The sequence below is a fragment of the Rhinatrema bivittatum genome, chromosome 1 (genome assembly GCF_901001135.1).
Source record: "Rhinatrema bivittatum chromosome 1, aRhiBiv1.1, whole genome shotgun sequence".
NCBI classification, from domain to species: domain Eukaryota; kingdom Metazoa; phylum Chordata; class Amphibia; order Gymnophiona; family Rhinatrematidae; genus Rhinatrema; species Rhinatrema bivittatum.
The window spans coordinates 55,515,006-55,535,043 of record NC_042615.1 but is presented as its reverse complement, the minus strand read 5'-3'; the positions used below and the strand labels follow the sequence as shown (position 1 = coordinate 55,535,043).

Here is a 20,038-nt window from a genome sequence, read left to right as displayed (position 1 = left end):
ACCTTTTTCCAACGTGACGTACCAACACCCTTCCACCTTCCCGGTAGGGTGCGGATGCCCTTTACCAAATTCCACCCCAGTTGTAGTGCCTGTTGCACGTCATTGGGTGCATTTGGTGCAAGTCAGGACATCCTCAGCTCGGTACTCACCCATTTGTGAGGACAACCATCCTGCTTGTCCTGTGAGAAAGCAAATGTTGCTTACCTGATGTAACAGGTGTTCTCACAGGACAGCAGGATGTTAGTCCTCACGAAACCCGCCCGCCACCCCGCGGTGTTGGGTTTGTTTTGTTTTTACTTTCTAGGCACTGCCTGTAGCTTTGAAAATCAGACTGAAGGGAGACCCCTGCTGGCTGCAGGGTCAGTGCCTTGCTGGGCATGCCCAGTAGGGGCCAGTCAAAGTTCTGTTTAAACTTTGACAGAAGTTTTCCGTGGTGGGCTCCATCCTCGATGTCACCCATTTGTGAGGACTAACATCCTGCTGTCCTGTGAGAACACCTGTTACATCAGGTAAGCAACATTTGCTATCTGTTGGCAGTACTTCCCATTTGCAATTAAGAATTTTTTTATTTCTGACAAACACAATCACACATTCGAACTGACACTCACTCTGTATCCACTCATAATTCCCAAGAACATTCTCAATAATCAGTGTCACCTCAAACAATCCTAAACCCTAGGTCACATGAATTGGGAAGGAGAACCATTTCTGCTTTATTTATTTATTTTAATTTTTCATGTTCATTGTAGGGTCAAACATTAAATTAGTTAATGTTAGACCTGGCTGGTACAAGTTTCTTGATGTCCTTTTGAATCTTACACAGGTGTCTTTATGTATGATGAAAGTTCCAGGTTACTATTTTTGGGAGTTAGGGAATAGGATGTGGCAACTTGATTGCTGCTATTAATTTTGAAGGGTCTATTTTGTTTGTGGTGATTGTTTTGTGTGGCACAGTTTTATTATGTACTAGCTGTACCCGGCCACGTGTTGCAGTGGCAGAGCCAGGTTAAGTGGAAAAGAAAGAAAAGAGAATGGGGATAACTGCCCCCTGCCCCCCCCCCCCCCCCCGAACATGGACGCAAGAACATCCCCACGCCCCTCCCCTGCAGGCTCGCCGATACCTGTCAAAAATGGTAGTCGGTGGAGCGGGCGTGCATTCCGGCATGGAAGCATTGGCACCGGGCCCTCGGCAGCCAGCACTGAAACTGTCTCCAATGGCTGTTAGAACTTACTCTGTCAGTGGGGTGGAGCAATGGGAGCGGTCATCTCGCTCAGATAGTAAGGGCGAAGGGGCGCCGTTTGCCAGCCCAGAAAATGGCGTCGACGGGCCCTCGCCCTTACTATGTCACATGGGCTACTGCCGCCATTGGCGTTCCCGAGTGTTCTAGTAAGGGACAGAGCCGTCGGCGCCATTTTGATTGCTGGCAGCCGACGGCCGTAGTGTATGCGATGTGTCACGGAGCGGTGTTGGCCCCCCCCCCCCCCCCCCCCCCCGCTGGAGCAGCCCGAACTATTCTGCCGTTTTGCGTGCGTTCGGAGGGTGTGGGCAGTAAGTAGAAAAGTCATGGGCGTGGGGGGTGTGAGGAGGGTGTTTTTGTGTGAGTTTGTAAGGTGTGGGAATTGCAAACATGTGGCATGTGAGTGGCCTCCCGGTGTAGCATGCTGGAATTTTGTGGGTTTTTGTGGGTTTTGGGAGGGTGTGTGAAGTAAGTACAATTGGCATGTGTGCCAATTGTGTGTGAGGTGTGTGGATTTGTGTCTGGTCGGAGGGTGTGTGAATCCCAAACATTGGTCACGTGTGTGTGGGGTGTGAGTGTTTGTGCAAGGTGTAAGACCTTGCGCTTATGTCCAGCAGATGTCGCTGTTTTGTGGAACCAAATTTTAAAACTTTTTTACCAGCCCCCGGTGTGACATATATGTAATGTAAGTGTAGAAGAACCTTGCCGTATGTGAGGTGAAGCTTGTGTCCAAATTTGAAAGCAATCGGTTCAGTGGTTGCTGAGATTAGCGGTTTCGTACAAACTTTTTAACATTTTTATTTATATAGATGTAATTTTGTATACCACCTAGAATTGCAGTTGGAGCAATTATAAATTTTAAAAATAATAATGGAAACTTGCATTTTAGCAGTGGTAAAGACCTCCTTTAAGCACCTATACCAAATTTGTCAACTGCATAACTACTTCAAGGAATGCACCCTAACTACTGTCAAATACTCACCAACTTCCTTGACCATATAACTCTCTAATCTTTGGCATCACACAGCCTCAACTTCCGCCAGCTTTTATAAACATGGCAATTAGACTTTACGGTAGGGGCCAGATAAACTGACCATGTTATGCCAATGTTACATCAGCTATACTGGCTCCCAGTTTACAGTAGGATATATATATTTTTTAATTTTGAAACTTTATTGAAATATTAAAACAGGTCAATAAAATAGAAACCAGCAAGGCAATAGGAGGTGTTGTAACAGAGAAAGAACATTTTTATTATTCCAGAACTCATTTGTACAATGCAAAGTCAGATACCAAGCTCAGAATCTGACAAGTTAAGCAAAGGATTCACTGTCTCACATCAGTTTACAACCAGAGCAGAAAAGCATGTTGTCATCTAGATGTTTCCCTGCACTCTCAAGCAACACTCACTAGGCCCATGCTCTCAAATGTGAGAGGAGACATTAAGATCCCAGTTCCTTATCTACAAACGTCAAATAAGGATCCCAAATTTTTAACACATTGTGATATTTATCTCTCTCAAAAAAAGTAATCAGTTCCATAGGAAATACTGGATTCAGACTTGCTGGTCAGTATTTTCTATCAGAACAGGATGAAATTGAAAAGATTTTTCTTTGCCTTCAAATGCATGAATCCACTGGCCCCTGAATTTCTTTCCCAATTTCTTCCTTCCTACACCTCCCTCAAGGGAACTTCAAGCCTCCTAAAGACTCTTCTGACCTCCCCGCCTCGGGCTTCGGCTAGACTAACATGTCCAAGATTGCACATTCATATGCTCTGGCCCAAAATTATGGAACAAGTTACTTCGAATGCTGCACCTGGAAACTTGCTACCTCATTTTCCTGAGAAAAGTTTCATCGGGCCTTCCCCTAGATTCCACAGCAGACACTCATTCTCTATCACTTGTTCACTGGACGCCTTCCAGGCCGCGAATTCCACAAGGTTCACTTATTTCCTGGTTTTGTCTAACTGGCTTTATTATCTCTCACACTGCTGGTGCTTAACTTGCTCCTTAACTATATATGTGCAATTTATACTCAATGCACCTACTTTCTTTTCCCACCTAATGTACCTTAGTACTTATCGATCTCCCTCATCTTTATATGTATGACTTATATACTCATTACCTTGTTACTTTATGTAACCTGCCTTGGGCCTACCTTTAGGAAACAGCAGAATATTAAATGCTTATGAATAAAAAACAACATGCTGTTGTTGCTCCCCTCATGGCTAGATGGCCCTGTAGTTGCTACTGCATCCACCACTGTTGGCAGTCGTTGCATTGCTAATGCTCCCTGACAAATCTCAGGTGCCAAGGTCTGTTATGCTGCATGGTGTCCTGTCGCTTAGGATTTCTTCAGCTCTGGATATTGATATTGACAGAAGACTGATGGTGGAAATTGCTTATGCTATATTGGTCTAGGTAGAAGGAGGCCTATGTAGTCTAGAAATCTCTTTTGCATAATTTTTATGTTGGTTCAATAAGAGATATCACTATCTGCAAGAAATACAGGAAACTGATAGACTTTGTTCTTATTTCGTTTTAATAGCTAGAAGCCATTTGTAAGGATAGCACATATGCAGCAAAACCACCTCAAACTAACTTAATTGGCAGATTTTTCCTGATATGTTTTTCCTGTCTGGAAATTTGATTAAAATGTCTGTCACCCCCCTTGTTATACAAATCTCTGTTTCTGTGGTGACACTTAAATTTAAATTGATGACTAACTCATTTTAATGCTTCCAACACTTACCTTTTGAAATGAAATACAAATCAGAAAAAGCATTGAAGATCATATTTTTGTTTGTTTGCAGTTTCTTGAGTAAATTGTTTATTTAGGTAAAATCAGTACTTTGCTTTAAAAATGAAAAAGTGGATATCTTTTGAAGGCAGTAAAATAAATAGTTTGTGATTCAGGATTACTGAAATATGCACTGGAAACAATATGCTTAGCTGTTTATTTGCAAAACTATACATGCAGAAGGAGGAAATTGGGAATGGAAGTACATAGAAAAAAATGGCCAGTGTTTTATTCGACTTCAGTTTTTCAGAAGTATCTATTCAGTTTGGTAGTATAATTTTTCATTGAAATCATGAAAAGCTAAACAGTCGGCATAGTTTTATTTATTTATACCATAATATTTTCAACATATTTTTCTTCATTTTCTAGGAATGGCAGAACTCCATTCAGAAGAATGCAGGCCTTGCTTTCATTGAACTTGTCAACGAAGGAAGGTAAATTCTGGTGTTAAGTGGCGCTGAGTACTCTTTCCTCACAGCTTTCATGGTATACTTATAAAATTTGAGAGCTTTTATCATCCAAGCTGACTTTCTAACAATCTGTGTACTGCGGTTTTGTATGCTAATCCCATCATATGCTGCTTTCATTTGGTTAGTTCTCCTTTCTTAAGTACTTTTGTTGTTGGCAAGTTTATATTTCTTATAGTTTTTTAAATATCACAAATATCCCTGTCCCCAGGGGGCTCACAGCTTAGATTGTGAGCCCTCTGGAGACAAGGAAATATTTATTTATTTATTTATTTATTTAAAAGTACTTATAATTCTGCTACTTCTAAAGAATACGTTCAGTTTCTGAATGTAATCCACTTTGAAGTGGTCAAAATGTGGAATATAAATCAGATAAATATGAGACTGCTTATATAAGCTATGGATAGATTTGTATAATTAAAAATGGCCTTCTGTGCCACTCATGGCACCTGTGCCATAAGTTGCTGACCCCTGCTGTAGAGTCATGTTTGACATTTCATGCTGTATTTGGTGGTTTTAAACTGGCCAAAGTGGTGGAGGCCAGTGTTAGAATTTAAACTTGCTTGGGACAGACGTAGAGGGCAGTAGTATAAATAGGTTAAGAGAGGTTGGGTAAAAGACACTGATGGGGAATGGTGGGTGCAGGAACTGATGCTTTAAAGAAATGTATAAGCTTATCCACACAGTGACAGAAAACCAGAGAAAAAGACAACTGGGCAGATTAGATGCACCAGGAGTTACTATACATTTCCACTTAACTTTTCAAGGTCACATTAGAAATATTGTAAAGGTTTCTTTTTTTTTTTTTCCCATCTGTGACACTTAGATAATCTTTGTCCATTCTTGATTAAAAATGATATAGCTATCTTAATCCATGTACTGGTTTTAAATAGGTTGGAATGTTATAATTCAATTTATGTACGGCTATCGGGAGCCGCAACGCTCCCGATAGCCGTAGATAGGGGTAGATGTGAACACTCAAGGTGTTCACATCTACCCCTATCTAGATGATTGGTTGATCAGGGCTCCCACTCAGGCTACTCTGTCGTCCCTACATCTTACTTTACACACTCTGACTTCACTAGGATTTCTCGTCAACTACGCAAAATCTGCTTAGTCCCATCTCAAACTATATCATTCATTGGGGCAGACTTGGACACCTTGCAGGCAAAGGCATTTCTGCCTTGACAGCGAGCTCTCTCTATCATCTCTCTCGCACACCAGCTACAGTCTCAGCAACGCACAACTGCATGCCACTTCCTCATTCTGCTAGGACACATGGCGTCCTCAGTATAGGTTACCCCAATGGCCTGCTTGGCCATGAGTCATGCAGTGGACACTAAGATCACAATGGATTCAGTCCGTCCAACCTCTATCAACCACTGTCCACATCACCGACTCACTTCGTCAGTCTCTAGCCTGGTGGCAAAATCAGATCAATTTCCTCTGAGGCCTGTCCTTCCAGGCTCCAGACCTTCAAATAATTCTCACCACCGATGCTTTCAACCTCGGCTGGGGAGCCCATGTCACCGATTTGCAGACACAAGGGACTTGGTCTCCAGAGGAAGCCAAACATCAAATCAATTTCCTGAAGCTTCGAGCAATCAGATATGCTCTCAGGGTATTTCAGGATCACCTTTCCAACCAGGTCATCCTCATTCAGACGGACAACCAGGTGGCCATGTGGTACATCAACAAACAGGGAGGGATGGGCTCCTACCTACTGTGTCAGGAGGCTGCGCAGATATGGGCGGAGGCCCTCTCCCATTCGATGTACCTCAGGGCCACCTACTTGCCGGGAGTGGACAATGTGTTGGCGGACAAGCTGAGTCATGCCTTTCAACCACACGAGTGGTCCCTCGACCCCACTGTAGCAGACTCAACATTCCAATGTTGGGGTTACCCCCACATAGACCTCTTTGCGACACCTCAGAACCGCAAAGTAGAGACCTTTTGCTCTCTCACTCGCAGCCAAAACTCTCAGCCAAGAGATGCGTTCACCCTCTCATGGGCAACCGGTCTCCTATATGCATTCCCTCCACTTCCACTTCTCTCGAAGACACTCATGAAGTTTCGTCAGGACAAGGGATGCATGATCCTGATAGCACCTCAATGGCCTCACCAGCTGTGGTTTCCATTTCTTCAGGACCTCTCCATTTGCAGGCACATTCCCTTGGGAAAGGACCCGCTTCTGATCACTCAGAACGACGGGTGCCTACTCCACCCCAATTTTCAGGCCTTGTCTCTGACGGCCTGGATGTTGAAAGGTTAATTCTTCAGCCACTTAACCTTTCGGAGCCAGTTTCCCGTGTCTTGCTTCATGGAAGACTTCCACGAGAAAATCTTATCTTTACAAATAGAACAGGTTTGCGTCATGGTGTTCTTCTCAATCCCTTGATCCCTTTACCTGTTCCACCATGAAGTTTGTAGACTATCTCTGGCACTTGTCAGAATCAGGTCTAAAAACCTCCTCCATCAGCATGCATGTCATTCCGGTAGCCGCCTTCCATAGAGGTGTCGGGGATGTTCCTCTTTCAGTACAACCCCTCGTAACACGTTTTCTGAAGGGCTTGCTTCACCTCAAGCCTCCACACACTCTCCGGCCTCTTCTTGGGACCTCAATCTGGTTTTAGAAAGGCTCATGAAACCACCATTCGAGCCTCTCCAATCCTGTGATCTTCGCTATCTCACATGGAAAGTGATTTTTCTTTTGGCAATCACATCTGCTTGCAGAGTTAGTGAGTTACAGGCCCTAGTTACCTATCTGCCTTACATTAAACTTCTGCAGGACCGGGCAGTACTCCGCACTCACCCTAAGTTCTTTCCTAAGGTAGTATCGGAGTTTCACATTAATCAATCCATTATACTACCTACCTTCTTTCCCAGGCCTCACTCCAATCCGGAAGAACAGGCTCTGCATACCCTTGATTGTAAACATGCTCTAGCATTCTATCTAGACTGTACAGCTGCCCACAGGAAAAGCACTCAATTGTTTGTCTCTTTCTACTCCACCAAATTGGGGCAGCCTGTGGGTAAGCAGACTCTCTCCTCCTGGTTAGCGGACTGCATATCTTTTTGCTATCAGCAAGCAGGCATTCCACCTCAAGACCGTGTTAAAGCACACTCTGTGAGGGCCATGGCGACTTCAGTAGCACCCCTACGCTGGGTGCCGCTTCCTGACAATTGCAGGGCTGCTACCTGGAGTTCTCTCCATACCTTTACAGCCCATTATTGCTTAGACAAGGCCGGAAGACAAGATTCCATCTTCGGCCAGTCTGTCTTGCGAAAACTTTTTACAACTTGACGTACCAACACCCTTCCGCCAGCCTGTTAGGGTTCAGGATGCCCTCTACCAAATTCCTCCCCAATCCTTGTGCCTATTGCACATTTTGGGTACATTTGCTGCATTTCTCGGACATCCTCAGCTCGGTACTCACCCATATGTGAGGACTACCATCCTGCTTATCCTGTGAGAAAGCAAATGTTGCTTACCTGTAACAGGTGTTCTCACAGGACAGCAGGATGTTAGTCCTCACGAAACCTGCCCACCACCCCGCGGTGTTGGGTTTGTTTTTGTTTTATTTTTCGGCACTTCCTGTAGCTTTAAACAAGACTGAAGGGGGACCCCTGCTAGCTGCAGGTTTAGTGCCATGCTGGGCATGTCCAGTAGGTGCCAGTCAAAGTTCTAGAAACTTTGACAAAAGTGTTCCGTGATTGGGCTCCATCCTGTGATGTCACCCATATGTGAGGACTAACATCCTGCTGTCCTTTGAGAACACCTGTTACAGGTAAGCAACATTTGCTTTATCATATCTCTCCAGCTCTCAAGTCCATGCACTAGCCTTCCTTTACTTATCAAATCAATTTCAAATTGCTCTTTCTGGTCTTGCATGAGCTGGCTTCACATTCTGTTGTCCAAGTAGACCATTATGTTCTTCTGACCAGATGCCGTTAGAGATGTCAGTGAATGTCAGGGTAGTTGCTACTAGTTTTAAAAAAATTCCTTTTTTTGTTGTGGTCCAATACTTTGTAACTTGTTTCCTTTTGTATTGTTCTGAGTTTTTGTCCTGGCATAATCTTGCTGCTTCAGACTTCTACCTCATTTTACCTTTGTTGGGTTATGGTGTCATGCGCCTTCATTTGCAACAACCTGGGAATTTTCTCTCTGTATCTTTCTCCCAACTCAGCCCAGCCTTTGTAACAGTCCTCAGCCAGGGGACATAAACATCATCTCCCTCTGGAACTCAGTTAACTCAGGGCTTCTGCATGGGAGTACACAGCTCTTGGCACTGAGCTGCCAGATTGGGCCCTAATAAAATGAAATTTATCACTCAGAAGGAGTTTCTGATATTTCAAAAGCACTTATAATGCATACTATACAGTACATCTGCACTTAATAAAAACACATTTAAAATTATTCTTAGCATCAGTTTTAAACTTTCTGTTCACACCTTATCTATAATTGTCCTGCTCTGCTAATACATCCCCATTCCTTTCAAAGGCACTTGTATAACTCTCTACAAGTAGCATCAGCTTATAGCTATATATTTTTTTTCTCCTGAGTCTGTCTCTGCTACACCTATTAGTACTCTGACAAGTGGACATGTGCTTTTGTGGTATTTTCATTTCATCCAGTAGTCTTGATTACCCCACTCTCCACCCCCACCTGATCCCCCCCAAGGACAAGTTTATACAGCCTGAGGGATCCTTGCTGGCCTGACTGGTGCCATTTTCTCTTCCCGGGCAGGGGAAGTGTACACAGCTCTTTGTATAGGATGTATTCTTTGGGCGTGATGATAAATGGCCAAATCTGGTATTCCTTTCATGTCAAACTCCATCAATAGCTAGCCCTGCTATTGGTATTTATTTGACAAGACAGTGAGAGGCAGGGCCATGATCTTGGAACTGTGACACTCATCAAAATTGTCAATAGTTTCAACATTCAAAATAGATGGTTATAGGCAGGGAGCCTTTTTGCCTTCCACTGTTTTTTTGTTTTTTTTTAATGCATTTAAAATGGCATAAATTAGGAAAGAATGACAAATTGTATGACTATTTTTGTTTTATGTTTCATTGAAGTCAAATGTGACTTGAATTAAAAAAAAAAAAAAGTAATGGTTGTGGATGGTAATGTGTTGACGGAATGCAAATAATCTCTGCAGTGCAATCACTGACTATGGAAGGCTATATGACTATCTATAGTCTTGTGAGTATCTGAAATTTGGTCGGTTGCTGTACCCCAGGCAGCTTGGATTCACCAGGGGATAGTTTTCATAGACACAAGAACATAAGAAATGCCATACTGGGTCAGACCAAGGGTCCATCAAGCCCATTATCTTGTTTCCAACCGTGGCCAATCCAGGTCACAAGTACCTGGCAAGTACCCAAACATTAAATAGATCACAAGCTACTATTGCTTATTAATTACCGTAATAGTTTATGGATTTAACCTCTAGGCCCTTATCCAAACCTTTTTTAAACCCAGTAACACTAACTGCTGAAACCACATTATCTGGCAATGAATTCCAGAGCTTAACTATGCACTGAGTAAAAAATAATTTTCATCGATTAGTTTTAAATGAGCTACTTGCTAATTTCATGGAGTGCCCCCTTGACCTTCAGTTATCTGAGAGAGTAAATAACCGCTTTACATTAACTTGTTCAAGTCCTTTCATGATTTTATAAACTTCTGTCGTATCCCTCCTCTGTCGTCTCTTCTCCAAACTGAACAACCCTAACTTCTTTAGCATTTCCTCATAGGGCAGCCGTTCCATGACCCATATCATTTTGGTCACCCTTCTCTGCACTTTCTCCAGGTCAGCTATATCCTTTTTGAGATGCGGTGACCAGAATTGCACACAGTATTCAAGGTCCAGTCTCACCATGGAGCAATACAGAGGCATTATTGCATCCTCTGTTTTATTTTCCATTCCCTTCCTAATAATTCCTAACATTGTTTCCTTTTTCGATCGCCACAGCACACTGGGCAGACGATTTCAATGTATTATCCACTATGACACCTAGATCTGTTTCCTGGATGGTAATTCCTAAGATGGAACCTAACGTGTAACTACAGCAAGAGTTATTTTTCCCTATATGCATCACTTTGCATTTGTCCACGTTAAATTTCATCTGCCATTTGGAAGCCCAATCTTCCAGTCTCACAAGGTCGTCCTGCAATTCATCACAATCCGCTTGCGATTTAACTACTTTGCATAATTTTGTGTCATCTGCAAATGTAATCACCTCACTCATCATACCCCTTTCCAGATCATTTATAAATATATTATAAAGCACTAGTCCAAGTACAGATCCCTGAGGCACTCCACTGTTTACCTATTTCTACTGTGAAAAGTGACCATTTAATCCTACTTTGTTTTCTGTTTTTTAACCAACTTGCAATCCACAAAAGGACATCGCCTCCTATCCCATGACTTTTTAGTTTTCTTAGAAGCCTCTCATGAGGGACTTTGTTGAACGCCTTCTGGAAATCCAAATACACCACATCTACTGGTTCACCTTTGTCCACATGTTTATTCACCCCTTCAAAAAAATGTTGGAGATTTGTGAGGCAAGACTTCCCTTGGGTTAAATCCATGTTGGCTGTGTCCCATCAAACCATGTCTATCTAAATGTTTTGTGGTTTTATTCTTTATAACAGTTTCAACAATTTTTCCCAGCACTGAAGTCAGGCTTACCGGTCTATAGTTTCCCAGATCACCCCTGGATCCCTTTTTAAATACAGGGGTTACTTTGACCATCTTCCAATCTTTGGGTACATCGAATGATTTTAATATTAGGTTACAAATTTTTACTAATAGTTCTGAAATTTTATTTTTTAGTTCTTTCAGATCCCTAGGTTGTATAACATCTGGTCCAGGTGACTTACTGCTCTTCAGTTTGTCAATCAGGTCTACCACATCTTCCAGGTTCAGTTTATTTGGTTCAGTTGATCAGAATCACCCATGAAAATCTTCTCCGGACCGGGTATCTCCCCAACATCCTCTTCAGTAAACTCTGAAGCAAAGAAATCATTTAATCTTTCTATGATGGCCTTATCTTCTCTAAATGCCCCTTTAACCCCTTGATCATCCAACGGTCCAACAGACTCCTTTGCAGGCTTTCTGCTTTGGATATATTTTTAAAAAGTTTTATTGTGAGTTTTTACCTCTGACCAACTTCTTTTCAAATTTTCTCTTAGCCTGTCTTATGAATGTCTTACATTTAACTTGCCAATGCTTATGTTTTATCCTATTTTCTTCTGAAGGGTTCTTCCAATTTTTGAATGATGGTCTTTTGGCTAAAATGCCTCTTTCTCCTCACTTATTAACCATGCCAGTAATCGTTTTGCCTTCTTTCCACCTTTCTTAATGCATGGAATATATCTGGTCTGTGCTTCTAGGATGGTATTTTTTTTAACAATGTCCACGCCTGTTGCACACTTTTTACCTTTGTAGCTGTATCTTTCAGTTTTTTCCTAATTCTTTCTCATTTTATCAAAGTTTCCCTTTTGAAAACGGCAAACTTCTGTTTGTTGCCTGCTTTCTGATTAGTTATTTAAAATAAACACACAAACACACTAAATAATATACCCCAATAATTTAGTTCTCCCCTCTACTTTTAAGTTTTAAAAATTTATCCAAGTAGTACTTACCCATTCTTTCCAGCCACCAGCATAGTAATCCTTCCCTCTCAGAGCTCCCACTGGAATTCTATGGCCAAGTCCCACTGATTGATATTTTGATTGGGTGACTAGAGAATTGGATTAAAGAAGAGTGCTCGATGTAATTTACATGTATTTCATCAAAGCTTTTGATACATTCCCACATAGGCTCATGAATAAAATGAGAAGCTTGGGAATGGGCGCCAAAGTGGTGGAGTGGATTACAAACTGGTTGACTGACAGGAGATAGCGTGAAATGGCAAATGGAACTTACTCTGAAGAGAGAACAGTGTTAAGTGGAGTGCCCCAAGATCGGTTTTGGGACCAGTTCTGTTCAATATCTTTGTGAGTGACATGGTGGAAAGGGGATATAAGGTAAAGTTTGTCTATTTGCGGATGATGCTAAGATCTGCAAAAGAGAGGACACACTTGAAGGAGTAGAGAGATTGAAAAGAGATTTAAGAAAGCTTTAAGAGTAGTTGAAGATTTAGCAGTTGGAATTCAGTGCCAAGAAATGCAGTATCATGCATCTGGGGTGCAGTAATCCAAAAGAGCTGTATGTGATTTGGCGGGGGTGGGGAGACTAATGTGCACAGACTGGGAAAGGGACCTAGGGGTGATAGTGTCTGGTGATTTGAAGGTGGCGAAGCAATGTGACAGGTAATATCTAAAGCTAGAAGAATGCTGGGCTGCTTAGAGAGAGGAATAACCATTAAGAAATAAGGGGTGATAATGCCCTTGTAAAGGTCCTTGATGAGGCCTCACCTGGAGTACAGTGTTCAGTTCTGGACACCATTTCTCAAAAAGGATAGAGGCAATCCAGAGAAATGCAATTAAAAGGTATGGGGTCTGTACTGGAAGATTTATGAGGAAAGGCTTCTGGATTTAAACATGTATACCCTGGAAAAGAGGTACAGGGAAGATATGATACAGACCTTCAGATACCTGAAAGGTTTTATTGAAGCACACATTTCAAACCTTTTCCATTGGAAAGAAAACTGTAAGCTAGGAGTCACAAAATTAAACTTCAGGAGAGGACGACCCAGAAATAACATCAGGGAATATTTTTTCACGAGATGGTGGTGGATGCCTGGATTACCATTCTGGAAGAAGTGAGGATGAAAACAGTAAATAAATTCAAAAGGGCATGGGATAAAAACTGTAGAGGTAGAGGTTGGAAATGAAGAAAAGATTGCATGGGAGTAACCTACCCAGAGCAACAGTTACTACCCTTAACAGAAGGCCCTCGACATCCTCTTGACACAGATCCTTTATTGCATACTATGTAAATATTCACTGTAAATGCGTTTTACTATGTAAATATTCCTGTCCCTTTTCTCTTTTTTCCTCCTATCCCAGTTGGTAATTTCCTTGTTCATTGTAACTATTATTTTCTGCACCAGTTCAATTACCCTAGTTCTATGTTTATTACACGACTTGTTAAATGTAAACCGACTTGATGCAACCTTTGGTCGTGAAAGCCGGTATAGAAATTAATAAATAAAAATAAATAAAGGCATGGGGATTACTACCCTTAATGAATTAGCCTTGGAACTTTTGATGCAACTGCCAAATCACTCTCCAGTTCAGTGGTGGGAAAAAGGGGACTTGGATTCAGACAACAGCCAATGCTAGGCCCTGACTTTTACAGTCCAGGGTACTGGACATTAGGGAAAAAGCACAGGACTGCTTTTACGGCCAAGTCCAAAAGCAAAGCATGTTTAAGCAGCATTGCCTAAATTATCTAGAAGTTTGCTCACCCCATGAAAATGTTGCTAGCAGTCATTTTGTTATGGGTTTGACATTTTCTTGGATTTGGTTGTAAATATTACTACACTTAACATAAGGCTTGGGGATAACCTGCACAGAGGGTCAGTTACTATCATAAGAAGCTTGTTGGGCAGACTGGATGGACCATTGGTCTTTTTCTGCCATCATTACTATGTTACTATAACATCATGTTACTATAACATCCTGTGAAAGATTTCAAAGTGGTGTGGGATAAACACTGTGGATCCATAGAGGCTAGAGGATGGGAATGAAGAGTAGAGCCATGGGGGGTGGCTTGCTGGAATGTTTACTACCTGGTGATTACTACCCTTACTCAAAAAATCCCTTGCTCGGTTATTGCAACCCCAACATTGCTCTCTGCTTCTACGGCAGGGGGAAATGTGGAAAAGAGGATTAGCATTCAGACAACAACCAACAAGGACTAAACTTCATAATCAGGGTAAACAAATAAGCGTGGGGGTAGCTTGCTTATTACCAATTAAGCTTGATACATTACTTTGAATACATATACAGTGCTGCTCTCTGCTTCTATGGCAGAGGGAAAAAAGTAGAAAACAGGATTTACATTCAGGCAACAACCAACAAAACATCGATCTGTACAGTCTGGGTGAACAAGCATCGGGGTAGCTTGCTTGATGCGACGGATACAACCCTTAAACATAAGCCTTATGCTTACCTTTGATGCAACTCCAACATTATTCTCTGCATCAATGAACATTACTCTCTGCATCAATGACAGGAGTTGGCAGGAAATTTGAATCAAACAGTTAGCAACAAGAGCCCTGAAGTTGGTTGTTGGTGAAACAGATAAGCATGGGAAAATAAGAGTCGAAGCTTGCTGGGCAGACCGGATGGGCCGATTGGTCTTCTTCTGCCGTCATTTCTATGTTTCTATGCTTCTGTGTTTATCATTATGCTGCATTGCAACTTGAATACATAACAAATACATTGGACAGTTTCTAATATCTCAAAGTACTTCAATTTTTTTATTGTACAGAATAATAAGAACATAAGAAATTGCCATGCTGGGTCAGACCAGGGGTCCATCAAGCCCAGCATCCTGTTTCCAACAGAGGCCAAACCAGGTCACAAGAACCTGGCAATTACCCAAACACTAAGAAGATCCCATGCTACTGATGCAAAATAGCAGTGGCTATTCCTTAAGTAAACTTGATTAATAGCCGTTAATGGACTTCTCCTCCATGAACTTGTCCAAACCTTTTTTGAACCCAGCTACACTAACTGCACTAACCATATCCTCTAGCAACAAATTCCAGAGCGTTATTGTGCGTTGAGTGAAAAAGAATCTTCTCCGATTAGTCTTAAATGTGCTACTTGCTAACTTCATGGAATGCCCCCTAATCCTTCTATTATTCGAAAGTGTAAATAACCGATTCACGTCTACTCGTTCAAGACCTCTCATGATCTTAAAGACCTCTATCATATCGCCCCTCAGTTGTCTCTTTTTCAAGCTGAACAGCCCTAACCTTTTCAGCCTTTCCTCAAAGGGGAGCTGTTCCATCCCCTTTATCATTTTGGTTGCCCTTCTCTGTACCTTCTCCATTGCAACTATATCTTTTTTGAGATGCAGCAACCAGAATTGAACACAGTATTCAAGGTGTGATCTCACCATGCAGCGATTATAGAGGCATTATGACATTTTCATTTTATTAACCATTCCCTTCCTAATAATTTCTAACATTCTGTTTGCTTTTTTGACTGCTGCAGCACACTGAGCTGACGATTTTAAAGTATTATCCACTATGATGCCTACATCTTTTTCCTGGGTAGTAGCTCCTAATATGGAACCTAACATCGTGTAACTACAGCAAGTGTTATTTTTCCCTATATGCAACACCTTGCACTTGTCCACATTAAATTTCATCTGCCATTTGGATGCCCATTCTTCCAGTCTTGCAAGGTCCTCCTGTAATGTATCTCAATCCGCTTGTGATTTAACTACTCTGAATAATTTTGTATCATCCGCAAATTTGATAATCTCACTCGTCGTATTCCATTCCAGATCATATATATATATATATATATTGAAAAGCCTAGGGGTGTGCATTCGTTTGCAATGTATTGGCAATCCGCAATGTGTAGGGCCATATTTGTTGTATTCGTGGGGAAGCGAAACGTATCGCGATTCCCACGAATACAACGAATCTTCATTGAATTATTCGGCCGTCTAAAGGAGCGAATTTAAACAAAACCGGGGGCACAAGATGGCGCCGGCCGTCCATTGCTCCTACCATGTGACAGGGGCCAACCAATGGCACCGGTAGCCCCTGTTACATAGTAAGGTCAAAGGCTATCGGCGCCATTTTGAATACCAACAGCCGACTGCGTGAGTGCAGTAGATGGCTCCCGGACCCCTGCTCGACCACCAGGGAGTTTTGGTAAGTCTTGGGGGTTCAGGAGGGTGGGGGTTGTAGTTAATTAAATTTTAGCCGGGAAACGAATAAGAATGGAATGCATGAACAGATCGGGGGCCCCCCTTCCTGAATGCAATGTATCTGCCCCCCGATGAATACGAATATCGAATGTAATGTATGCGGTCCCTCTGCACATCCCTAGAAAAGCCCCGGTCCAAGTACAGATCCCTGAGGCACTCCACTGTCTACCCTTTTCCACTGAAGTTCTCATAAGTGGAATACCTAGGCCTAATTTAAGCTTACATTTTAATTTTTATTTTGCCAAGAATATTACTCTGCTTCTTTTGGGCTTCTAGGTCATTCAGAACCTGCTTCAGTTGGGGCCTATAAAATCTCACTAGCTTTCATTCACATCTACTCCCCCCTCCCTATTTTTATTCCTTCATTTTCCTCAGTCCATGATCCAGCACTTGCAGTAATAGTCCTTGATGAAGACTCTGGTTCCGTTTGTTGTCTGGTACCTGTGCATCCAGAAGCCCACCCACGTGCTTTGCTGTTGTGCAATGACTGAGATAGCCTTGCTGCTTCATATCCTCCCCACCCCTCCACCTCCCAGCTGTGTTTGCTGCCTTTGCAGTGTCCCCCAGCCTGTGCTGAACCAAAAAGCAGATTCTTGATGAGACTCAGATCTAGGTCTCACTCATAGCAGCTCATGGGCTCTTGCTGGACCATCAGGCCACCCTATTTTAGCCTACTTAGCTTTAATGGAGTATCTTGCTGAGGTAGCTAGAGCACTTCCAGCCTTGATCCCGAGGGCCAGAGCAAAGTAACAAGAATGTATACCATTACAGTGAAAAGGCCTCGCCTGTTGTTTCTTATTATGTGTGCTTGACCTCATTGATAGAATAGCTGCTGTAGATTTGGCCCTTGATTAATGTTTTATTAGTATAGATAACATGGATAGCTCTTTGCATATAAACAATAGTGTAAGATCCATCTGGTCAAGATGGGTATCATTAAACAAATCAATTAGTGAGTCAGAGGTGTTAGCAATTGTAGTTCAGCAGCTATTCTCTTTTCCATAATTTAGATTAGATATTTAGAAGACTGATTTGTGCATAGATTTATAATTGTATATCATTTGGCATTTTACTAGAATTGTGAGTTTGAGTCACAGAGAACTTTACAAATGCTTAAAAACTACAATGTCATTTTTGAAAGAGTGAAATAGTGTAGTGCATATTTTAAAATTGTATTTGCCACTGATTTACAACACAACAATGCCTTTTGAAAATAGGACCCAAGATCTCATTTCCTCAAGGTGAGAGAGGTACTTTAAAGCAGTACTAACCCCCACCCCCCCAAAAAAAAAGACCATTAAGATTCCTTTTGTTTATGATTCTTAAGTAATTTCAATATTGTAATCCTAAAGAAATCAGGACAGTGTTGCATTTATCCTTCTCAGAATTCTATGCAGCAAGGACTCTGCATGTCTAACAGAGATGCAGCATGAACTGAAATATGGAAGACTAAAACAGAGGATGTTGCAGTAATAACAAGTGTACATATTTTATTCTAGTAAAGTGCGAAGATAAGGTTAAAAGATATTTTGCAACAAAAGAGACCTAAGAATAAGAACAAATATCGTAAAATAGCCAAGAAATGGCAATTTTGATATTTTTAAGAACCTACTTTAGTATGGCTGCTTAAGATTTTGAAAAAATGTTTTAAAATCTATTAAATAGAGAGAAGCAGATCCATTATGGTGGTTACAGTCAGGTGATTATTGCACAAACTCACTCCTGACTTGTAATAGGTCCTGTTTTTCTTTCTCTTATTCCACATGCTGCTTTTAAACTTTTTTTTTTTTTTTTTGAAAAATGGCACCAGTTAGTCTCTATGCCAAAAAATGTGATGGTGATGTGGAGCATATTTCACCACATAGTGGACATAGACCACTGGCCGTTTTCACTTATAATCAAAGCCAGTTTTGAAACTGAGATGTGAAAAGCTGGTTCTTCACCTTTCTTTTCTGTTCATAACCTAAATATTAATTCACAGATATCGAAAGGATAACTTGTGTGTATAATATACCTTGCCCTGGAGCTATTTTCAGAGAATGTTTGCTACTAGAATGTCTTGATAATATGGCTCCTGATGCCAGGACTTGTTTTTTCTTTCTTTTTTAGTGCATTATTTTCCTAGTTTATGGAATTCTTTAAAGATTGACTTAGTTTGAGGTGCTGCTGAGTTTGTAATCTGAAGAAGAGTAATAGCATGATCTTGACTTCATTTTCCTTCCTAATCTGTACAGTATTGATGTTGAAAAGGTGGTGAGTTGATGCAGTCCATCTGCTTACATTTAGAGTTTAGCCCACAAGCAATACCTTACTCCACTTCTCCTTCAATTTGCATGCCTGTTAAAAATGATGGGAAGACCTGCCTGGATATTTTGGAAAATGGTTTTCTTTTTTTTCTTTTTTTTTTAAAGAAGACATTTTCATCAGATCCTTTAGGATATCCTTTTCTCGTTAAGGAATACTTTTGTAAATTTATTTCACTATTTCAGTAAAGGATAGGTTTCAAATTGGGGAAAAAAAAATCACATTCAGAAATAAATATTCTATCTGAATGCTAGAGACCACATAATTTTGACAAAGCGATATATTTACATTACTATCTTTTAAAGCTTTTCAGCATTTTGCAGATTAACTGGAACTGGCCTCTGCTTCAAGGGTATATTATTTCCCCAGGGCATTTCCCCAACCCCTCCCCCCTCCTTGGGCAAATAAAGCAGGCAGCATACAGGATAGTCTGACTTTCTCAAACAGATTCTGCTTGAGAAAAAGGCTAGAGCTATGTTTCTAATGACTTTTGTTTTGGAACCAGACAAGGGCTGGATAATGAGAACCCATTTTTAGCCTAGGAATTCTCTCTTCCAAGTTTGTTTATAATCTGCTCTTCCAAGTTGCCCAGTGTAGTGACAATAACAAGTACAGGCAGAAGATATGGATCTTCTTTGATTTGTGAATGGCGACCCAGAAAAAGCATAAAGCCTTTTTGGGTTTTTGATACTTGGTAGTCTCTATGGGAGCTGCATTTTTCCTAAGATATTCTTCAAAATGTATTTAATATCAAAAAGGGGTTTTCCCTCCATTTTTTGACCTTCCCAATGGGAATGTTTCTTAAAAGTTTGAGAAGTGGGCCTTCATAGTAGCTCTGCATGATGGGGTTGTGCCTATTATAGCCCATTAGGGATTTATAATTTTTATTTTATGTGTCCTGTTTCTAATTATTATTAAGGTAGAGTATATGAGCTTTTTTTTTTTAATTTTGTTTCCTTGATACCTCTTGAGTTTTTTGGGAAATATTTGATTCATATTATTCATGTTTCCTATGTATGTTTAAGACATTCTCAACTGTTTTTCTATGTCGAGATACTTGGTAATTATTTGTAAACTATATAAATTGACAATTTAAAAAAATTCTTAATTGGAACTAAAATATCAAAATAAACTGTAACAAGTTCCACTCAGAACTAATGCCAGCCTACTTTCTGGAACACGTGCACATATGCATGGATCTGGAAGAATACTACCCTGTCAGAATATTTATGTCCCCCCTAACATATCCTCAAAATTTTGTATCAGTTGGACACCAGACAGAAAAGAGATTTTTTTTTGGTTGGAAATGGCCATACTTT

General features: G+C 41.1%; 1 protein-coding gene across 1 annotated transcript in view; it reads left to right on the top strand.

The window, feature by feature from the left end:
• Window positions 1-20,038, top strand: part of LRBA (LPS responsive beige-like anchor protein) — a 1,658,631-nt gene that overhangs the window by 733,601 nt on the left and 904,992 nt on the right. The window contains 1 exon segment of the mRNA XM_029605291.1: window positions 4,409-4,473. Within this exon segment, the coding sequence (XP_029461151.1) occupies window positions 4,409-4,473 (65 nt within the window).